Raw genomic sequence first — 16,790 nt, 5'->3', positions numbered from 1 at the left:
CGGCTGGATCCTTTAATGCAACATTTACATTGGGGAAGATGCTAGGAGCAATCTTGGCTTTGCCATCTGGCAAGTCCCCTGGTTCAGATGGACTGGGTGTTGAACTGTATAAGGAATGTAAACCGCTTATTTGCACCGTTGCTTCCGCAGGTGTGGAATGAAGCGATGGAGGTAGGTATACTTCCCCCAGCGCTCCAGGAAGCAATTATAACAGTCCTGGTAAAGCCTTGTAAACCGCCAGAAGAATTGGGCTCCTACCTCCTCTTATCTCTAATAAATACTGATGCCAAAATGTATGCAAAACCTCTGCCTACTCGACTCGTGCCTTTGATGCCACATTTGATTCCTTATGACCAGGCGGGCTTTGTTTCTTCCAGATCCACAGCCTTTAATCTGAGATGCCTCTTTTGTATACTCTCCCAGATAAACCCCCACGCAAACATAGTCGTGCAACCTTGGACGCAGAAAAGGCATTTGATTCAGTGTCATGGAATTTCCGGTCTCCTGTACTAGACTTGTTCTGTCTGAGCTTGTATTTTGCCAACTGTGTCAGGCTGCTATATTCCTCCCCTCAGGCCAGAATACGGGCAAAGTGGGCCTCTCATCTACTATCTCTCTGGGTAGGGGTACTAGGCAGGGCTGCCCCCTCTACCCTCTTTTATTCGCATTATTTATTGAACCCCTTGCAGAGCTTGTCCGGATAATGCATGTGCATTGTGACCTCCGCAGAGCGGGTGCACCTGGTGTAAATAATAATAATTTGGCATTTGTATAGTGCTACGAACCCTCAGGTATCTGAGCGCTGCTTATTATGACCCACGGTGTGTGGTGCTCATTTATCGACCTCAGAAGGATGAGTTTGGCCCCACCGGGATTTGAACCTGCGTTAGCAGACTCTGCATCGATGTCAAAGCGAGCGCTCTACTCGCTGCGCCACTTGACCGGATGTAGTGTCCCTTTATGCGGATAACACGTTACTTTTTGTCCGAGACCTGGACCATACCCTTCACCCTATGCTGGATGAGATTCAGACCTTCTCTCGTCACTCAGGATACCACATTTGGACCAAATCAGAGCTATTCTCCAGAATGGGGGTCATACACGGATTCACATGTTATGAATATTCCCTGTGGTAAGGCTAGGAATCCTCTGTAAAATTAAGCAGTTAAGCTTTAGGCTAAAACTCTACTGTCTCTTCTATGGACTATTGCTGTCACTTTGGGTCATTCTGCCCCAACCAATGACACTCGTCCTCCTTAGCTCCCACCCACCTACCCCCGCCACCTCCCGGTGGCCATGTTCTGATTTTTACAGAACATTTTCGTGTTGCGAATCCTTGAGTTTTGTTCCTTGATTTTCTCAAGTATTTTGCCTTTTTTTTAATTGTTTTTGATAGTTTTCTTCCAAATTTCTTCAATCCATCACTGTTGCAGACCAGGTTTTGGGCCTAATACACTTGTCATGTCAGAGGCTGAGAAGAAAAGCCTCTTAAAGGCCTGTTCCAGATGCGGTCAGAAGAATGTCTTCCCCGAGGACCACCACCAAAATGTGCATTTACTGCATGCATCCAGACCACGATGTAGAGGGATGCCCCATATGCCAGTCTTTCTCCACTAAGATGAGGAAGGATCGCCATCGGAGTCTGACCTCAAGGCTGGAGGAAGCTAAAGCATCTGACTCGGCATCTGTGCACAGTCATGCCTCTGCCAGGGCTAGCAGGCCCAAAGATCAAACTCCCTCTGACAAGAGGTTGAGATCCTTTGAGGACGCTTCTAAGGGGAATGTACCTAAAAAGGTAAAGTCGTTGCACGATCATACTTCCTCGTCGACGAGCATCACAGCTGAAGCGTCTCAGTCGTCTGGAACGAGGATGGCCAAGATGGGAACCCTGTCATTGGAAGGCCAGAAATCATCCACTCCTTTGCGGTCAACACCGTTGTTAAAATATTGTTCATTGTTGTCAGCAGCATCATCGTCGACAAACCCGAAGACTTCCTCATCGACAACACCAAGACTGTTGTCGAAATCATCATCATTGTCGACAAAGACTCTATCAATGGCACTGTCCGCCAGGCCGGCAGTACCCATTCTTGTCACATCGACAGGCTTTTCAATGACTGCATGCACCATCTCAATGGTCACAATGACTATATCAAGGGGAGCATTGCCTCTAAGGTCTCTGTCAGTCCCAACAGTAGCTGTTCTGCCTGCACTGCCTTCTCTGGGAGTGCCTGGGCTGGGCATCTGTCAGAGAGGTTTCAGCAGAGAGAGGGAGGCACCTCTAGATCTCTCTTTTCTACCAAAGCCAACAAGTGCCCCGAAACTGCCTGCCACGCCTGTGAGGTCTCCCAGAGAGGTGTCTCCAGCCCCTGTCTCCACTTCTGCCATTCTGTCAGTGGCGGATTAATTCTTTGAACATGTGGTTTCGGTCCCGGCTCCTGTAGCCAGTCCACCAAGGCCTCCTTGGCCCCACCTGGCACCACCTCCTCCAGGGCCTATGGCCCTGCAGCCACCTCCTGTTTCACTGCCCCCAAATGTGGAGGAGTTGTTCCTCACTGGAAAGGACACTAGTACGGACCCAGATACAGATGGTACCCAAGATATGGATGAGGTTGAGGACTACGTCCCTGCAGACGGTGAGATACCAGATGTACACCTGCATTCTAGGGACTCCCTCCCCCTTGGATGAGGTGGGTTCTTTTCAGGCGATGCTCTCCCAAGCAGTGTACCTCTTCAATCTGGTTACAGAGAAAAAGTCGAAGGAGGGATTTATTTTCCAGCACTGTGAATCCTCCAGAAAGACTGTGGTTTCAGTGCCGCTCTGGAAGGATGGGCTGCTGGTGATACGAAAGCCCTTTTCCACACCTACAAAAAGGAGAGGCTGGAGAAGAAATATAGGGTGTCGGTACAGCTCCTAAATGCCTCAGAGGCCATCCAGCACCAGACTCAGTAGTCTCAGCTGCAGCGGGCAAGAGGCTGTCTAATACTTCATCCCCTTGCACAATCCCACCTGATCTGGAGGGAAGGAAGCTGGTTGCAGCTGCCAAGCGCATAACCACCATTGCGGTATCTACAGTTAAGGCCACCAACGCCCTAGCCATCCTTACTCGATATGACAGAGAGCTATGGTACAAGTTGGGGCCCATCCTCGATTTCCTGCTAATGTCTGGAATAATAAGTTGTACAGCCATGTGAGAGAGCTGTTTTGTGTATTCCCTCATCGCGTAGGCCATGAGTGCCCCCAGAAAATTAATAGCCACCGAAGTATCTGCACATGTAGAGTACTGCCTGCCACACCTCGCAGCATGCATGACCAGAGGGCAATTTCATGGCAGAAGTGCCTCCATGCTCTGGGTAGCAAAGGAAGATTCTCTACGTGAGCATAACTTCATAAAAGAAATATCAGTGATGAGCGATGTTGAGACACAACATGAGGGAATATGTTAAATATTATCAGGTACGAGAAGAGGGGAAGTAATAACAGAAGACCACCAATTTTAGCAATGCACTGACAAATGGGTAAGAGAAATTCCTGGGTGTTTGGAGCGAGGACAGTTACAAATAGAAGGACAGGTATTTACTACAGAAGGCTGGGTCAAAGGACTGATCGGCTGCAAAGTAGAGGTGCTTGTGCAAAAGGTAAATAAGGGGTGCCTCACAGAATGCACAAAATACACTAAACTTCTAACGTGGGAGTAGAGGATGAACCAGGCCCACTACACATAGTGCCCTTCAAGAATGCCACCCTATGCATAAGAAAATAAGAAAGACAGGCACTGTAAAAATAGGAGAAAACAAAGGGTGCAAATGCATTTTCGATTGCCTGGAATGAAAGTAGGCATGGTGTTATTAATAGACCATTATTGCACTTGTGGTTCCAGACCGTACATGCAGCTCCCACCTGATTGGGGAGGCCTGTGCTCCCTAGTGGTAATAAGTGCACTGTCCCTAGTAGTTTTCTAGGATTGAAAAAACACCCTTAAGAAGTAAGATGCCCCTCACCTTAAACACACAAAGAGAGATAACTATAACTCTCTAAATCAGAAAAGGCATATGACGACATCCCAGATCATCATAAATTGCTCAGTAGAATAGAAATGTTCTTTACATCCTTCTTTACTGCCGGGTTGCAGGCACATGCATATGCACATGCTGATGCCAAATGGATGCAAGTAACATGACGGGAACTGCTGCAGACTTAAATATAACTGTGAAAGGCTTCAAGGCCATAAGGGAAGAGTTGAGAGCAGCCAGGCTCATGACTCACCAAAACAGGTATTTCCATGACCTTATTACGACCATGGAAGGTGGCATGTGTGCAAACATTGGCCCATCTGGCTGCTTATACACACCTGCCCACGATAAGGAAAATGGGAACCTCACAGAGGCAATAGCCACCTTTGAAACAACAGCACCCACATATGGTGAAAGTGGTGATAGGCATTGTGGATGATGACTGGTTTACCTACCTGTTCTCATGGATACCCACCTGGTTGGCTAGCGCATTCAAAATGCTAGTGGCCATACTGGTACTAGTACTTCTAGCTTTCTGTGTCTTGATAATAGCAATAAGCCAATGCAAAAAGACTGCCAAAAAGCAATGCCCCCTTAACAGGTTATATCGGATAAGTAGATCAGGGATCAATATTTCTGAAAAAAAAGGAGACGTTTTGTGATGTTTGAAGAAGAAGGGGGCCTATACGTGAGGGCAGTTTCAGAGAGAAAAACACGTATTACTATTATTGGGATAGGCATGACATGTGCTGACGTGGACCCTTGAAACATGTTGTCCTTTATTGCCCAAGACTATGTTTAATTTCTCCAACAACACATACTCCAGAATTGCAACTCTGGGACTGCCAAGTATAGAGCCAAGAGTAGCTAAATCAAGAACAGATTATGTGAGAAGTAAATGTGGACAGAGGAAAAGAAACAAAGATGACCAAAATGGGCTGGATAAAATCTCTCACTCTTTGGTGTGAACGTTTCTAGTGATGTGAGTATGTGTGTGCCTCGGGAGAGGGCACTCTTTGAGGCTTCCACAGCATTTTACCGTATTTTCTTTTTTGGTGCAGTTATGCAATTTAATCATGAAGATATTTTAAATAAGATGCGATTAATCAGACCAGCATTCATCCCCATCCCCTATGCACTGCTCAATCTATTTAGCTTTTTTCTGTTCATTATGACGTACCCTGCACTGGCCTGGCTCTCTCTCTCTCTCTCTCTCTCTCTCTTTCTCTTTCTCTCTTTCTCTCTCGTTCTCTCTCCCTCTTTCTCTCTCGTTCTCTCTCCCTCTTTCTCTCACACGCTCTCTCTCTCTCTCTCCCTCTCTCACTCTCTCTATCTTTCTCTCTCTTTCTCTCACTCTCTCTCCCTCTCTCTCTCAAACTCTCTCTCTCTCTCTCTCTCTCTTCTATCTCTCTCTCTCTCTCTTTCTCTCTCACACACACTCTCTCTCTCTATCTCTCTCTCTCTCTCTTCTCCCTCTCTCTCTCTCGCTCTCTCTCTTCTCCCTCTCTCTCTCCCTCTCTCTCTCTCTCTTCTCTCTCTCTCTCTGTTCTCCCTCTCTCTCTCTCCCTCTCTCTCTTCTCTCTCTCTCTCTCTCTCTCCTCTCTCTCTCTCTCTTCTCCCTCTCTCTCTCTCTCGCTCTCTCTCTCTTCTCGCTGTCTCTCTCTCTCTCTTCTCTCTCTCTCACACACACTCTCTCTATCTCTCTCTCACACTCTCTCTCTCTCTCTTCTCTCTCTCTCTCTCTCACACACACTCTCTCTATCTCTCTCCTCTCGCTCTCTCTCTTCTCCCTCTCTCTCGCTCTCTCTCTCTTCTCCCTCTCTCTCTCTCCCTCTCTCTCTCTTCTCTCTCTTTCTCTCTCTCTCTCTCTCTTCTCCCCCTCTCTCTCTCCCTCTCTCTCTCTCTCCCTCTCTCCCTCTCTCTCTCCTCTCTCTCACACACACTCTCTCTATCTCTCTCTCTCCTCCCTCTCTCTCTCTCTTCTCCCTCTCTCTCTCTCTCACTCTCTCTTGCTCTCTCCCTCTCTCTCACAGTAAGGGCACATTGTCCGAACTGTGGGAGGCGAGTTTGCAGGGATAGGCCTTGCAGAGGCTGTTCGGATTCTTAAATCCTATAAGTACCAAGTTCATGATGCACAGTTCTGTGTGTCCTTCTCTATGACTTGGGAATAACTGGACCAAATGAATGGGCTCAGAAGCACCCACTAACAGTAACATGAATGCACAATTAAACTTTGCCTGCCGGAAGGACATTTTTGAGAGACCATTTTCTGAATGTTATTTTTCCAAGACGGATAATCTGTACCTTTTCAAACTTCCCCTATAAGGAGGAGGACAAATAGTGCCAATTAGGGATCCTGGCTGCTTTGCATGAAACCAAAACTCATTGTGGGGAAAACAAGAGTGACCACAGAGTTTCATATTTCAGGAATGGATCTGTGGCGAAAGAGCTGAATACCTGCAGATTGGCTTGGAGCTCATTTCATTTTTCACAACCATAAAAACGAATTTGGAGGGCACTCTGTCACTCTTGCAGGTGGAAGTCACCCTGATGACATCTTCAGTAGAAAAAGAAGAGGAGAGCCTCAGAATGTGCATGTGAGGGTTAAATGGTGGTAACATCTATTGCATCTTTTGTGGTGAAGGAACGTATTGCACACCGCTTTCAGTGGTAAGGTTCACTCCACCATAATGCTGCATTTAGCGTCCTTCTAGTTCATGAATGTACTGTACATGTGACACCACTAAAGGTTGAAAACTTTTGGAACGTGTCTGGACATTTTGTGATACATAATTAATGTTAGAAAGCTGTCCCTATAGGACAGGAGGCTCTGACTATTGTCTAGGTTGCTCCTTACCCACATCAGATATGAAGCTCACAGTTCTTTCGCAGAATGGCCTCCATGCTTCCAAAATACAACCGCGAGACTTATCCTTGGCCTCAAGCCCAGGGATCGTGACTCTCCAGCACTGAAATCTCTTCAATGGCTCCCCGGGCTGCAAGGGTCAAGTTCAAGACCCTTTGCATTGTTCACAAGGCTTTCTGTGGCCAGGGACCCACCTATCTTTAAAAATGCCGACCTAAATACTGTCTCTCTCGATCCCTCCGCTCATCTACCTCCAACCTTCTGCAAGTGAGCCGGTTCTCCAAGCAGAGATTTGGAGGGAGATCCTGCTCCTCAGCTGGTGCCCCCCTCTGGAATAGCCTCCCTTCCGCCCTCAGTCTTGAGCCTGATCTTCTTAAGTTCTAGAAACTCCTCAAGACCTTACTCTTCTCCTCCTCCTTCTCTCTCCCTCTGCCCTGCTAACCTAGCTCTCTGCTCTTTCCCTTCTCTCTCCTCTTCCGTACAGTTTGCTGGCTGTGCGCCTGGTGTTCCTCAGAGTCTCACAGGTCCTGGGCACCCCACCAGTCTTCTCTCACACTTTCGTCAGGGCCCTACACCCCACCCACACTCAACGTACTAAGAATTAACTCAAGAGAGTGGCTCTTTCTGGATTTACCCCAGTATCCACCGACCGGGTGCACTTGATCCCCCCTACACACCACTCCAGAAGACAGTCTGTCTGTTCTCTCCTGTCTTCCCCCCTTAATTGCTCTGGAAAAACTGCAGAATCGTTGTCAGACTTATTTGCTGTGTCTCAAATGTTAAATATATTATATGCACTTACTCTGCCTGTGCAGACTATTATCGTCTCAGAATTCCAAGGGTTCTTAACGACTGCTGTTTTTCCCCATGTTCCCACTCTCCTTCAGCGCTTTGAAACACTTGCCTGTGTATAGGCTCTATATAAATAATTAATTCCATAGAATACCATACCATGTTGGACAGGAGCACTATAAATTGATGCAGTAACAGCGTGGCCTGGTGAGAAGCCAATGAGGAGGAGCCAGGCGGTTCCAAGGGCCCCAATTGAGAAGAACAGTAGAGACCACAGCTCATCAGTCAGGGTCCAGAACTGCTCCCTGTTTACAAGCAATGTATTTAAACACGCCCTTTGGCTCATGCCAGGGTAACATCTAAACAGACTAGGCTTACTGCCTGTTCTTTTCACTTAAGGCACAGTAGAATGTGCCTGAATACAAATCAGATTAACCACTTGTGTCATTTCATTACAGCTTCAGCACCAAGACCAACAAGGCAGAGACGAGGAGCTGTGGGCAGCGGCTTCTGGTGTGACGTGAGAAGAGCAATCTTGAGAGTCAATGGGACGTGTCAAGTGTTGGAGAAATTCACAGACGGTGAGTGCGAAGTGACAGGGATGCTGCTTGAGGAAGACTGCTCTTTAATGGACAGGACAGGGCTTACTATATGTCCTTCACCAACACCTTCAAACCAGAGCACGACAGGCACCACAGTAATGACAGCGGGTGCAGCTTCTAAAGCTAATACCTTGTTCACGACACCAGTGGTGGCGACAATCAGCAAAGTGACAACTACTTCATCGATTATCGTTCAAACTCCACCAGCTGCAGCCCTCATTGAAAGCAGTGCACCACAGACCACTGGTAAAATATCCACCATCTTCCTGACAACAACCACCACTGGTAGCAGTTTCTGGTGCAAAGTCATTGGGACTATTGTGAACGGCTTGTGCAGAGTGATTGTGAAACTAGCTGATGGCAAGTGTCAGGTGATAGAGAAAGTCACTGATGGTGCCTGTGAAGTGACAGGGAAGCTGGTCAATGGTGTTTGCAATTTGATTGAGGAAGCAGCGGATACAATTTGCCCCACAACAGCCTCTCCACCTACTATCATCACTGGCACCACTTCAAAACCTGTACCAATACATTTAAGCCTCAATACCTGGTCTACGACAGCTTTAAAGACAGCTACCACAGAAGCAACAACTTCACCAATTACTGCACCAACAACGCCAGCTGCAGCCCTCACTGAAAGCAATGCACCACAGACCACTGGTAAAATATCCACCATCTCCCTGACAACAACCACCATCGTCAGCAGCTCCTGGTGCAAAGTAAAGGGGACTTTTGAGGACAGCGTGTGCAGAGTAATTGTGAAACTAGCTGATGGCACATGCCAGGTGATAGAGAAAGTCACTGATGGTGCCTGTGAAGTGACAGGGAAACTGGTTGATGGTGTTTGCAATTTGATTGATGAAGCAGTGGATACAATTTGCCCCAAAACAACCTCTCCACCTACTATCATCACTGGCACCACTTCAAAACCTGTAGAAATAACTTCAAGCATCAATACCTGGTCTACAACGGCTTTAAAGACAGCTACCACAGAAGCAACAACTTCTCCAATTATTGCATCAACAACGCCAGCTGCAGCCCTCACTGAAAGCAATGCACCACAGACCACTGGTAAAATATCCACCATCTCCCTGAAAACAACCACCACCGGTAGCAGTTTCTGGTGCAAAGTCATTGGGAATATTGTGAACGGCTTATGCAGAGTGATTGTGAAACTAGCTGATGGCAAGTGTCAGGTGATAGAGAAAGTCACTGATGGTGCCTGTGAAGTGACAGGGAAGCTGGTCAATGGTGTTTGCAATTTGATTGATGAAGCAGCGGATACAATTTGCCCCACAACAGCCTCTCCACCTACTATCATCACTGGCACCACTTCAAAACCTGTACCAATACATTTAAGCCTCAATACCTGGTCTACGACAGCTTTAAAGACAGCTACCACAGAAGCAACAACTTCATCAATTACTGCACCAACAACGCCAGCTGCAGCCCTCACTGAAAGCAGTGCACCACAGACCACTGGGAAAATATCCACCATCTCCCTGACAACAACCACCACCGGTAGCAGTTTCTGGTGCAAAGTCATTGGGACTATTGTGAACGGCTTATGCAGAGTGATTGTGAAACTAGCTGATGGCAAGTGTCAGGTGATAGAGAAAGTCACTGGTGGTGCCTGTGAAGTGACAGGGAAGCTGGTCAATGGTGTTTGCAACTTGATTGATGCAGCAACGGATACAATTTGCCCCACAACAACCTCTGCACCTAATATCATCACTGGCAGCACTTTAAATCCTATAGAAATAACTTCAAGTATCAATACCTGGTCTACAACAGCTTTTAAAACAGCTACCACAGAAGCAACAACAATACCAATTATTGCAACAACAACACCAGCTGCAGCACTCACTGAAAGCAATGCACCACAGACCACTGGGAAAATATCCACCATCTTCCTGACAACAACCACCACCGGTAGCAGTTTCTGGTGCAAAGTCATTGGGACTATTGTGAAAGGCTTATGCAGAGTGATTGTGAAACTAGCTGATGGAAAGTGTCAGGTGATAGAGAAAGTCACTGATGGTGCCTGTGAAGTGACAGGGAAACTGGTCAATGGTGTTTGCAATTTGATTGATGCAGCAACGGATACAATTTGCCCCACAACAACCTCTGCACCTAATATCATCACTGGCAGCACTTTAAATCCTATAGAAATAACTTCAAGTATCAATACCTGGTCTACAACAGCTTTTAAAACAGCTACCACAGAAGCAACAACAATACCAATTATTGCAACAACAACACCAGCTGCAGCACTCATTGAAAGCAATGCCTCACAGTCCACTGGTAAAATATCCACCATCTCCCTGACTACAACCACAACCGCTAGCAGTTTCTGGTGCAAAGTCATTGGGACTATTGTGAACGGCTTATGCAGAGTGATTGTGAAACTAGCTGATGGAAAGTGTCAGGTGATAGAGAAAGTCACTGATGGTGCCTGTGAAGTGACAGGGAAACTGGTCAAAGGTGTTTGCAATTTGATTGAAGCAGCGGATACAATTTGCCCCACAACAGCCTCTGCACCTAATATCATCACTGGCAGCACTTCAAAACCTGTACCAATAAATTCAAGTATCAATACCTGGTCTACGACAGCTTTAAAGACAGCTACCACAGAAGCAACAACTTCACCAATTACTGCACCAACAACGCCAGCTGCAGCCCTCACTGAAAGCAATGCACCACAGACCACTGGTAAAATATCCACCATCTCCCTGACAACAACCACCATCGGCAGCAGCTCCTGGTGCAAAGTAAAGGGGACTTTTGAGGACAGCGTGTGCAGAGTAATTGTGAAACTAGCTGATGGCACATGCCAGGTGATAGAGAAAGTCACTGATGGTGCCTGTGAAGTGACAGGGAAACTGGTTGATGGTGTTTGCAATTTGATTGATGAAGCAGTGGATACAATTTGCCCGAAAACAACCTCTATACCTACTATCATCACTGGCACCACTTCAAAACCTGTAGAAATAACTTCAAGCATCAATACCTGGTCTACAACAGCTTTAAAGACAGCTACCACAGAAGCAACAACTTCTCCAATTATTGCACCAACAACGCCAGCTGCAGCCCTCACTGAAAGCAATGCACCACAGACCACTGGTAAAATATACACCATCTCCTTGAAAACAACCACCACCGGTAGCAGTTTCTGGTGCAAAGTCATTGGGAATATTGTGAACGGCTTATGCAGAGTGATTGTGAAACTAGCTGATGGCAAGTGTCAGGTGATAGAGAAAGTCACTGATGGTGCCTGTGAAGTGACAGGGAAGCTGGTCAATGGTGTTTGCAACTTGATTGATGCAGCAACGGATACAATTTGCCCCACAACAACCTCTGCACCTAATATCATCACTGGCAGCACTTTAAATCCTATAGAAATAACTTCAAGTATCAATACCTGGTCTACAACAGCTTTTAAAACAGGTACCACAGAAGCAACAACAATACCAATTATTGCAACAACAACACCAGCTGCAGCACTTATTGAAAGCAATGCACCACAGACCACTGGTAAAATATCCACCATCTCCCTGACTACAACCACCACCGGTAGCAGTTTCTGGTGCAAATTCATTGGGACTATTGTGAACGGCTTATGCAGAGTGATTGTGAAACTAGCTGATGGCAAGTGTCAGGTGATAGAGAAAGTCACTGGTGGTGCCTGTGAAGTGACAGGGAAGCTGGTCAATGGTGTTTGCAACTTGATTGATGCAGCAACGGATACAATTTGCCCCACAACAACCTCTGCACCTAATATCATCACTGGCACCACTTCAAAACCTGTACCAATAAATTCAAGTATCAATACCTGGTCTACGACAGCTTTAAAGACAGCTACCACAGAAGCAACAACAATACCAATTATTGCACCAACAACGCCAACTCCAGCCCTCACTGAAAGCAATGCACCACAGACCACTGGTAAAATATACACCATCTCCCTGAAAACAACCACCACCGGTAGCAGTTTCTGGTGCAAAGTCATTGGGAATATTGTGAACGGCTTATGCACAGTGATTGTGAAACTAGCTGATGGCAAGTGTCAGGTGATAGAGAAAGTCACTGATGGTGCCTGTGAAGTGACAGGGAAGCTGGTCAATGGTGTTTGCAACTTGATTGATGCAGCAACGGATACAATTTGCCCCACAACAACCTCTGCACCTAATATCATCACTGGCAGCACTTTAAATCCTATAGAAATAACTTCAAGTATCAATACCTGGTCTACAACAGCTTTTAAAACAGCTACCACAGAAGCAACAACAATACCAATTATTGCAACAACAACACCAGCTGCATCACTCATTGAAAGCAGTGCACCACAGTTCACTGGTAAAATATCCACCATCTCCCTGACTACAACCACAACCGCTAGCAGTTTCTGGTGCAAAGTCATTGGGACTATTGTGAACGGCTTATGCAGAGTGATTGTGAAACTAGCTGATGGAAAGTGTCAGGTGATAGAGAAAGTCACTGATGGTGCCTGTGAAGTGACAGGGAAACTGGTCAAAGGTGTTTGCAATTTGATTGAAGCAGCGGATACAATTTGCCCCACAACAGCCTCTGCACCTAATATCATCACTGGCAGCACTTCAAAACCTGTACCAATAAATTCAAGTATCAATACCTGGTCTACGACAGCTTTAAAGACAGCTACCACAGAAGCAACAACTTCACCAATTACTGCACCAACAACGCCAGCTGTAGCCCTCACTGAAAGCAATGCACCACAGACCACTGGTAAAATATCCACCATCTCCCTGACAACAACCACCATCGGCAGCAGCTCCTGGTGCAAAGTAAAGGGGACTTTTGAGGACAGCGTGTGCAGAGTAATTGTGAAACTAGCTGATGGCACATGCCAGGTGATAGAGAAAGTCACTGATGGTGCTTGTGAAGTGACAGGGAAACTGGTTGATGGTGTTTGCAATTTGATTGATGAAGCAGTGGATACAATTTGCCCCAAAACAACCTCTATACCTACTATCATCACTGGCACCACTTCAAAACCTGTAGAAATAACTTCAAGCATCAATACCTGGTCTACAACAGCTTTAAAGACAGCTACCACAGAAGCAACAACTTCTCCAATTATTGCACCAACAACGCCAACTCCAGCCCTCACTGAAAGCAATGCACCACAGACCACTGGTAAAATATACACCATCTCCCTGAAAACAACCACCACCGGTAGCAGTTTCTGGTGCAAAGTCATTGGGAATATTGTGAACGGCTTATGCAGAGTGATTGTGAAACTAGCTGATGGCAAGTGTCAGGTGATAGAGATAGTCACTGGTGGTGCCTGTGAAGTGACAGGGAAGCTGGTCAATGGTGTTTGCAACTTGATTGAAGCAGCAACGGATACAATTTGCCCCACAACAGCCTCTGCACCTAATATCATCACTGGCAGCACTTTAAATCCTATAGCAATAACTTCAAGTATCAATACCTGGTCTACAACAGCTTTTAAAACAGCTACCACAGAAGCAACAACAATACCAATTATTGCAACAACAACACCAGCTGCAGCACTCACTGAAAGCAATGCACCACAGACCACTGGGAAAATATCCACCATCTTCCTGACAACAACCACCACCGGTAGCAGTTTCTGGTGCAAAGTCATTGGGACTATTGTGAACGGCTTATGCAGAGTGATTGTGAAACTAGCTGATGGAAAGTGTCAGGTGATAGAGAAAGTCACTGATGGTGCCTGTGAAGTGACAGGGAAACTGGTCAATGGTGTTTGCAATTTGATTGAAGCAGCGGATACAATTTGCCCCACAACAGCCTCTGCACCTAATATCATCACTGGCAGCACTTCAAAACCTGTACCAATAAATTCAAGTATCAATACCTGGTCTACGACAGCTTTAAAGACAGCTACCACAGAAGCAACAACTTCACCAATTACTGCACCAACAACGCCAGCTGCAGCCCTCACTGAAAGCAATGCACCACAGACCACTGGTAAAATATCCACCATCTCCCTGACAACAACCACCATCGGCAGCAGCTCCTGGTGCAAAGTAAAGGGGACTTTTGAGGACAGCGTGTGCAGAGTAATTGTGAAACTAGCTGATGGAAAGTGTCAGGTGATAGAGAAAGTCACTGATGGTGCCTGTGAAGTGACAGGGAAACTGGTCAAAGGTGTTTGCAATTTGATTGATGAAGCAGCGGATACAATTTGCCCCACAACAGCCTCTGCACCTAATATCATCACTGGCAGCACTTCAAATCCTATAGAAATAACTTCAAGCATCAATACCTGGTCTACAACGGCTTTAAAGACAGCTACCACAGAAGCAACAACTTCACCAATTATTGCATCAACAACGGCAGCTTCATTCCCCACTGAAAGCAATGCACCACAGACCACTGGTAAAATATCCACCATCTCCCTGACAAAAACCACCATCGGCAGCAGCTCCTGGTGCAAAGTAAAGGGGACTTTTGAGGACAGCCTGTGCAGAGTAATTGTGAAACTAGCTGATGGCACATGCCAGGTGATAGAGAAAGTCACTGATGGTGCCTGTGAAGTGACAGGGAAACTGGTTGATGGTGTTTGCAATTTGATTGATGAAGCAGTGGATACAATTTGCCCCAAAACAACCTCTCCACCTACTATCATCACTGGCACCACTTCAAAACCTGTAGAAATAACTTCAAGCATCAATACCTGGTCTACAACAGCTTTAAAGACAGCTACCACAGAAGCAAAAACTTCTCCAATTATTGCACCAACAACGCCAGCTGCAGCCCTCACTGAAAGCCATGCACCACAGACCACTGGTAAAATATACACCATCTCCCTGAAAACAACCACCACCGGTAGCAGTTTCTGGTGCAAAGTCATTGGGACTATTGTGAACGGCTTATGCAGAGTGATTGTGAAACTAGCTGATGGAAAGTGTCAGGTGATAGAGAAAGTCACTGATGGTGCCTGTGAAGTGACAGGGAAACTGGTCAAAGGTGTTTGCAATTTGATTGAAGCAGCGGATACAATTTGCCCCACAACAGCCTCTGCACCTAATATCATCACTGGCAGCACTTCAAAACCTGTACCAATAAATTCAAGTATCAATACCTGGTCTACAACAGCTTTTAAAACAGCTACCACAGAAGCAACAACAATACCAATTATTGCAACAACAACACCAGCTGCAGCACTCACTGAAAGCAATGCACCACAGACCACTGGGAAAATATCCACCATCTTCCTGACAACAACCACCACCGGTAGCATTTTCTGGTGCAAAGTCATTGGGACTATTGTGAACGGCTTATGCAGAGTGATTGTGAAACTAGCTGATGGAAAGTGTCAGGTGATAGAGAAAGTCACTGATGGTGCCTGTGAAGTGACAGGGAAACTGGTCAAAGGTGTTTGCAATTTGATTGATGAAGCAGCAGATACAATTTGCCCCACAACAGCCTCTGCACCTAATATCATCACTGGCAGCACTTCAAATCCTATAGAAATAACTTCAAGCATCAATACCTGGTCTACAACGGCTTTAAAGACAGCTACCACAGAAGCAACAACTTCACCAATTATTGCATCAACAACGCCAGCTTCATTCCTCACTGAAAGCAATGCACCACAGACCACTGGTAAAATATCCACCATCTCCCTGACAAAAACCACCATCGGCAGCAGCTCCTGGTGCAAAGTAAAGGGGACTTTTGAGGACAGCGTGTGCAGAGTAATTGTGAAACTAGCTGATGGCACATGCCAGGTGATAGAGAAAGTAACTGATGGTGCCTGTGAAGTGACAGGGAAACTGGTTGATGGTGTTTGCAATTTGATTGATGAAGCAGTGGATACAATTTGCCCCAAAACAACCTCTCCACCTACTATCATCACTGGCACCACTTCAAAACCTGTAGAAATAACTTCAAGCATCAATACCTGGTCTACAACAGCTTTAAAGACAGCTACCACAGAAGCAACAACTTCTCCAATTATTGCACCAACAACGCCAGCTGCAGCCCTCACTGAAAGCAATGCACCACAGACCACTGGTAAAATATACACCATCTCCCTGAAAACAACCACCACCGGTAGCAGTTTCTGGTGCAAAGTCATTGGGAATATTGTGAACGGCTTATGCAGAGTGATTGTGAAACTAGCTGATGGCAAGTGTCAAGTGATAGAGAAAGTCACTGGTGGTGCCTGTGAAGTGACAGGGAAACTGGTCAATGGTGTTTGCAATTTGATTGATGAAGCAGCGGATACAATTTGCCCCACAACAGCCTCTGCACCTAATATCATCACTGGCACCACTTCAAAACCTGTAGAAATAACTTCAAGCATCAATACCCGGTCTACAACAGCTTTAAAGACAGCTACCACAGAAGCAACAACAATACCAATTATTGCACCAACAACGCCAGCTGCAGCCCTCACTGAAAGCCATGCACCACAGACCACTGGTAAAATATCCACCGTCTCCCTGATAACAACCACCACCGGTAGCAGTTTCTGGTGCAAAGTC

The 16,790-nt window shown here is 46.2% G+C and overlaps 1 protein-coding gene across 1 annotated transcript in view; it reads left to right on the top strand.

Annotated features, from left to right (window-relative positions):
- The first annotated feature begins 2,497 nt into the window (after positions 1-2,497).
- Positions 2,498-16,790, top strand: part of LOC138480460 (mucin-19-like) — a 35,629-nt gene continuing 21,336 nt past the window's right edge. Inside the window, exons 1-2 of the mRNA XM_069612243.1 lie at positions 2,498-2,636; positions 8,131-16,728. Of these exons, the coding sequence (XP_069468344.1) occupies positions 2,498-2,636; positions 8,131-16,728 (8,737 nt within the window). The remainder of the gene's footprint in view (positions 2,637-8,130; positions 16,729-16,790) is intronic.

This window comes from Ambystoma mexicanum, chromosome 5p, assembly GCF_040938575.1.
Source record: "Ambystoma mexicanum isolate Mex_15411 chromosome 5p, UKY_AmexF1_1, whole genome shotgun sequence".
NCBI lineage: Eukaryota > Metazoa > Chordata > Amphibia > Caudata > Ambystomatidae > Ambystoma > Ambystoma mexicanum.
The sequence above is the reverse complement of the archived record's forward strand: the minus strand, read 5'-3'. Positions and strand labels throughout refer to the sequence as shown.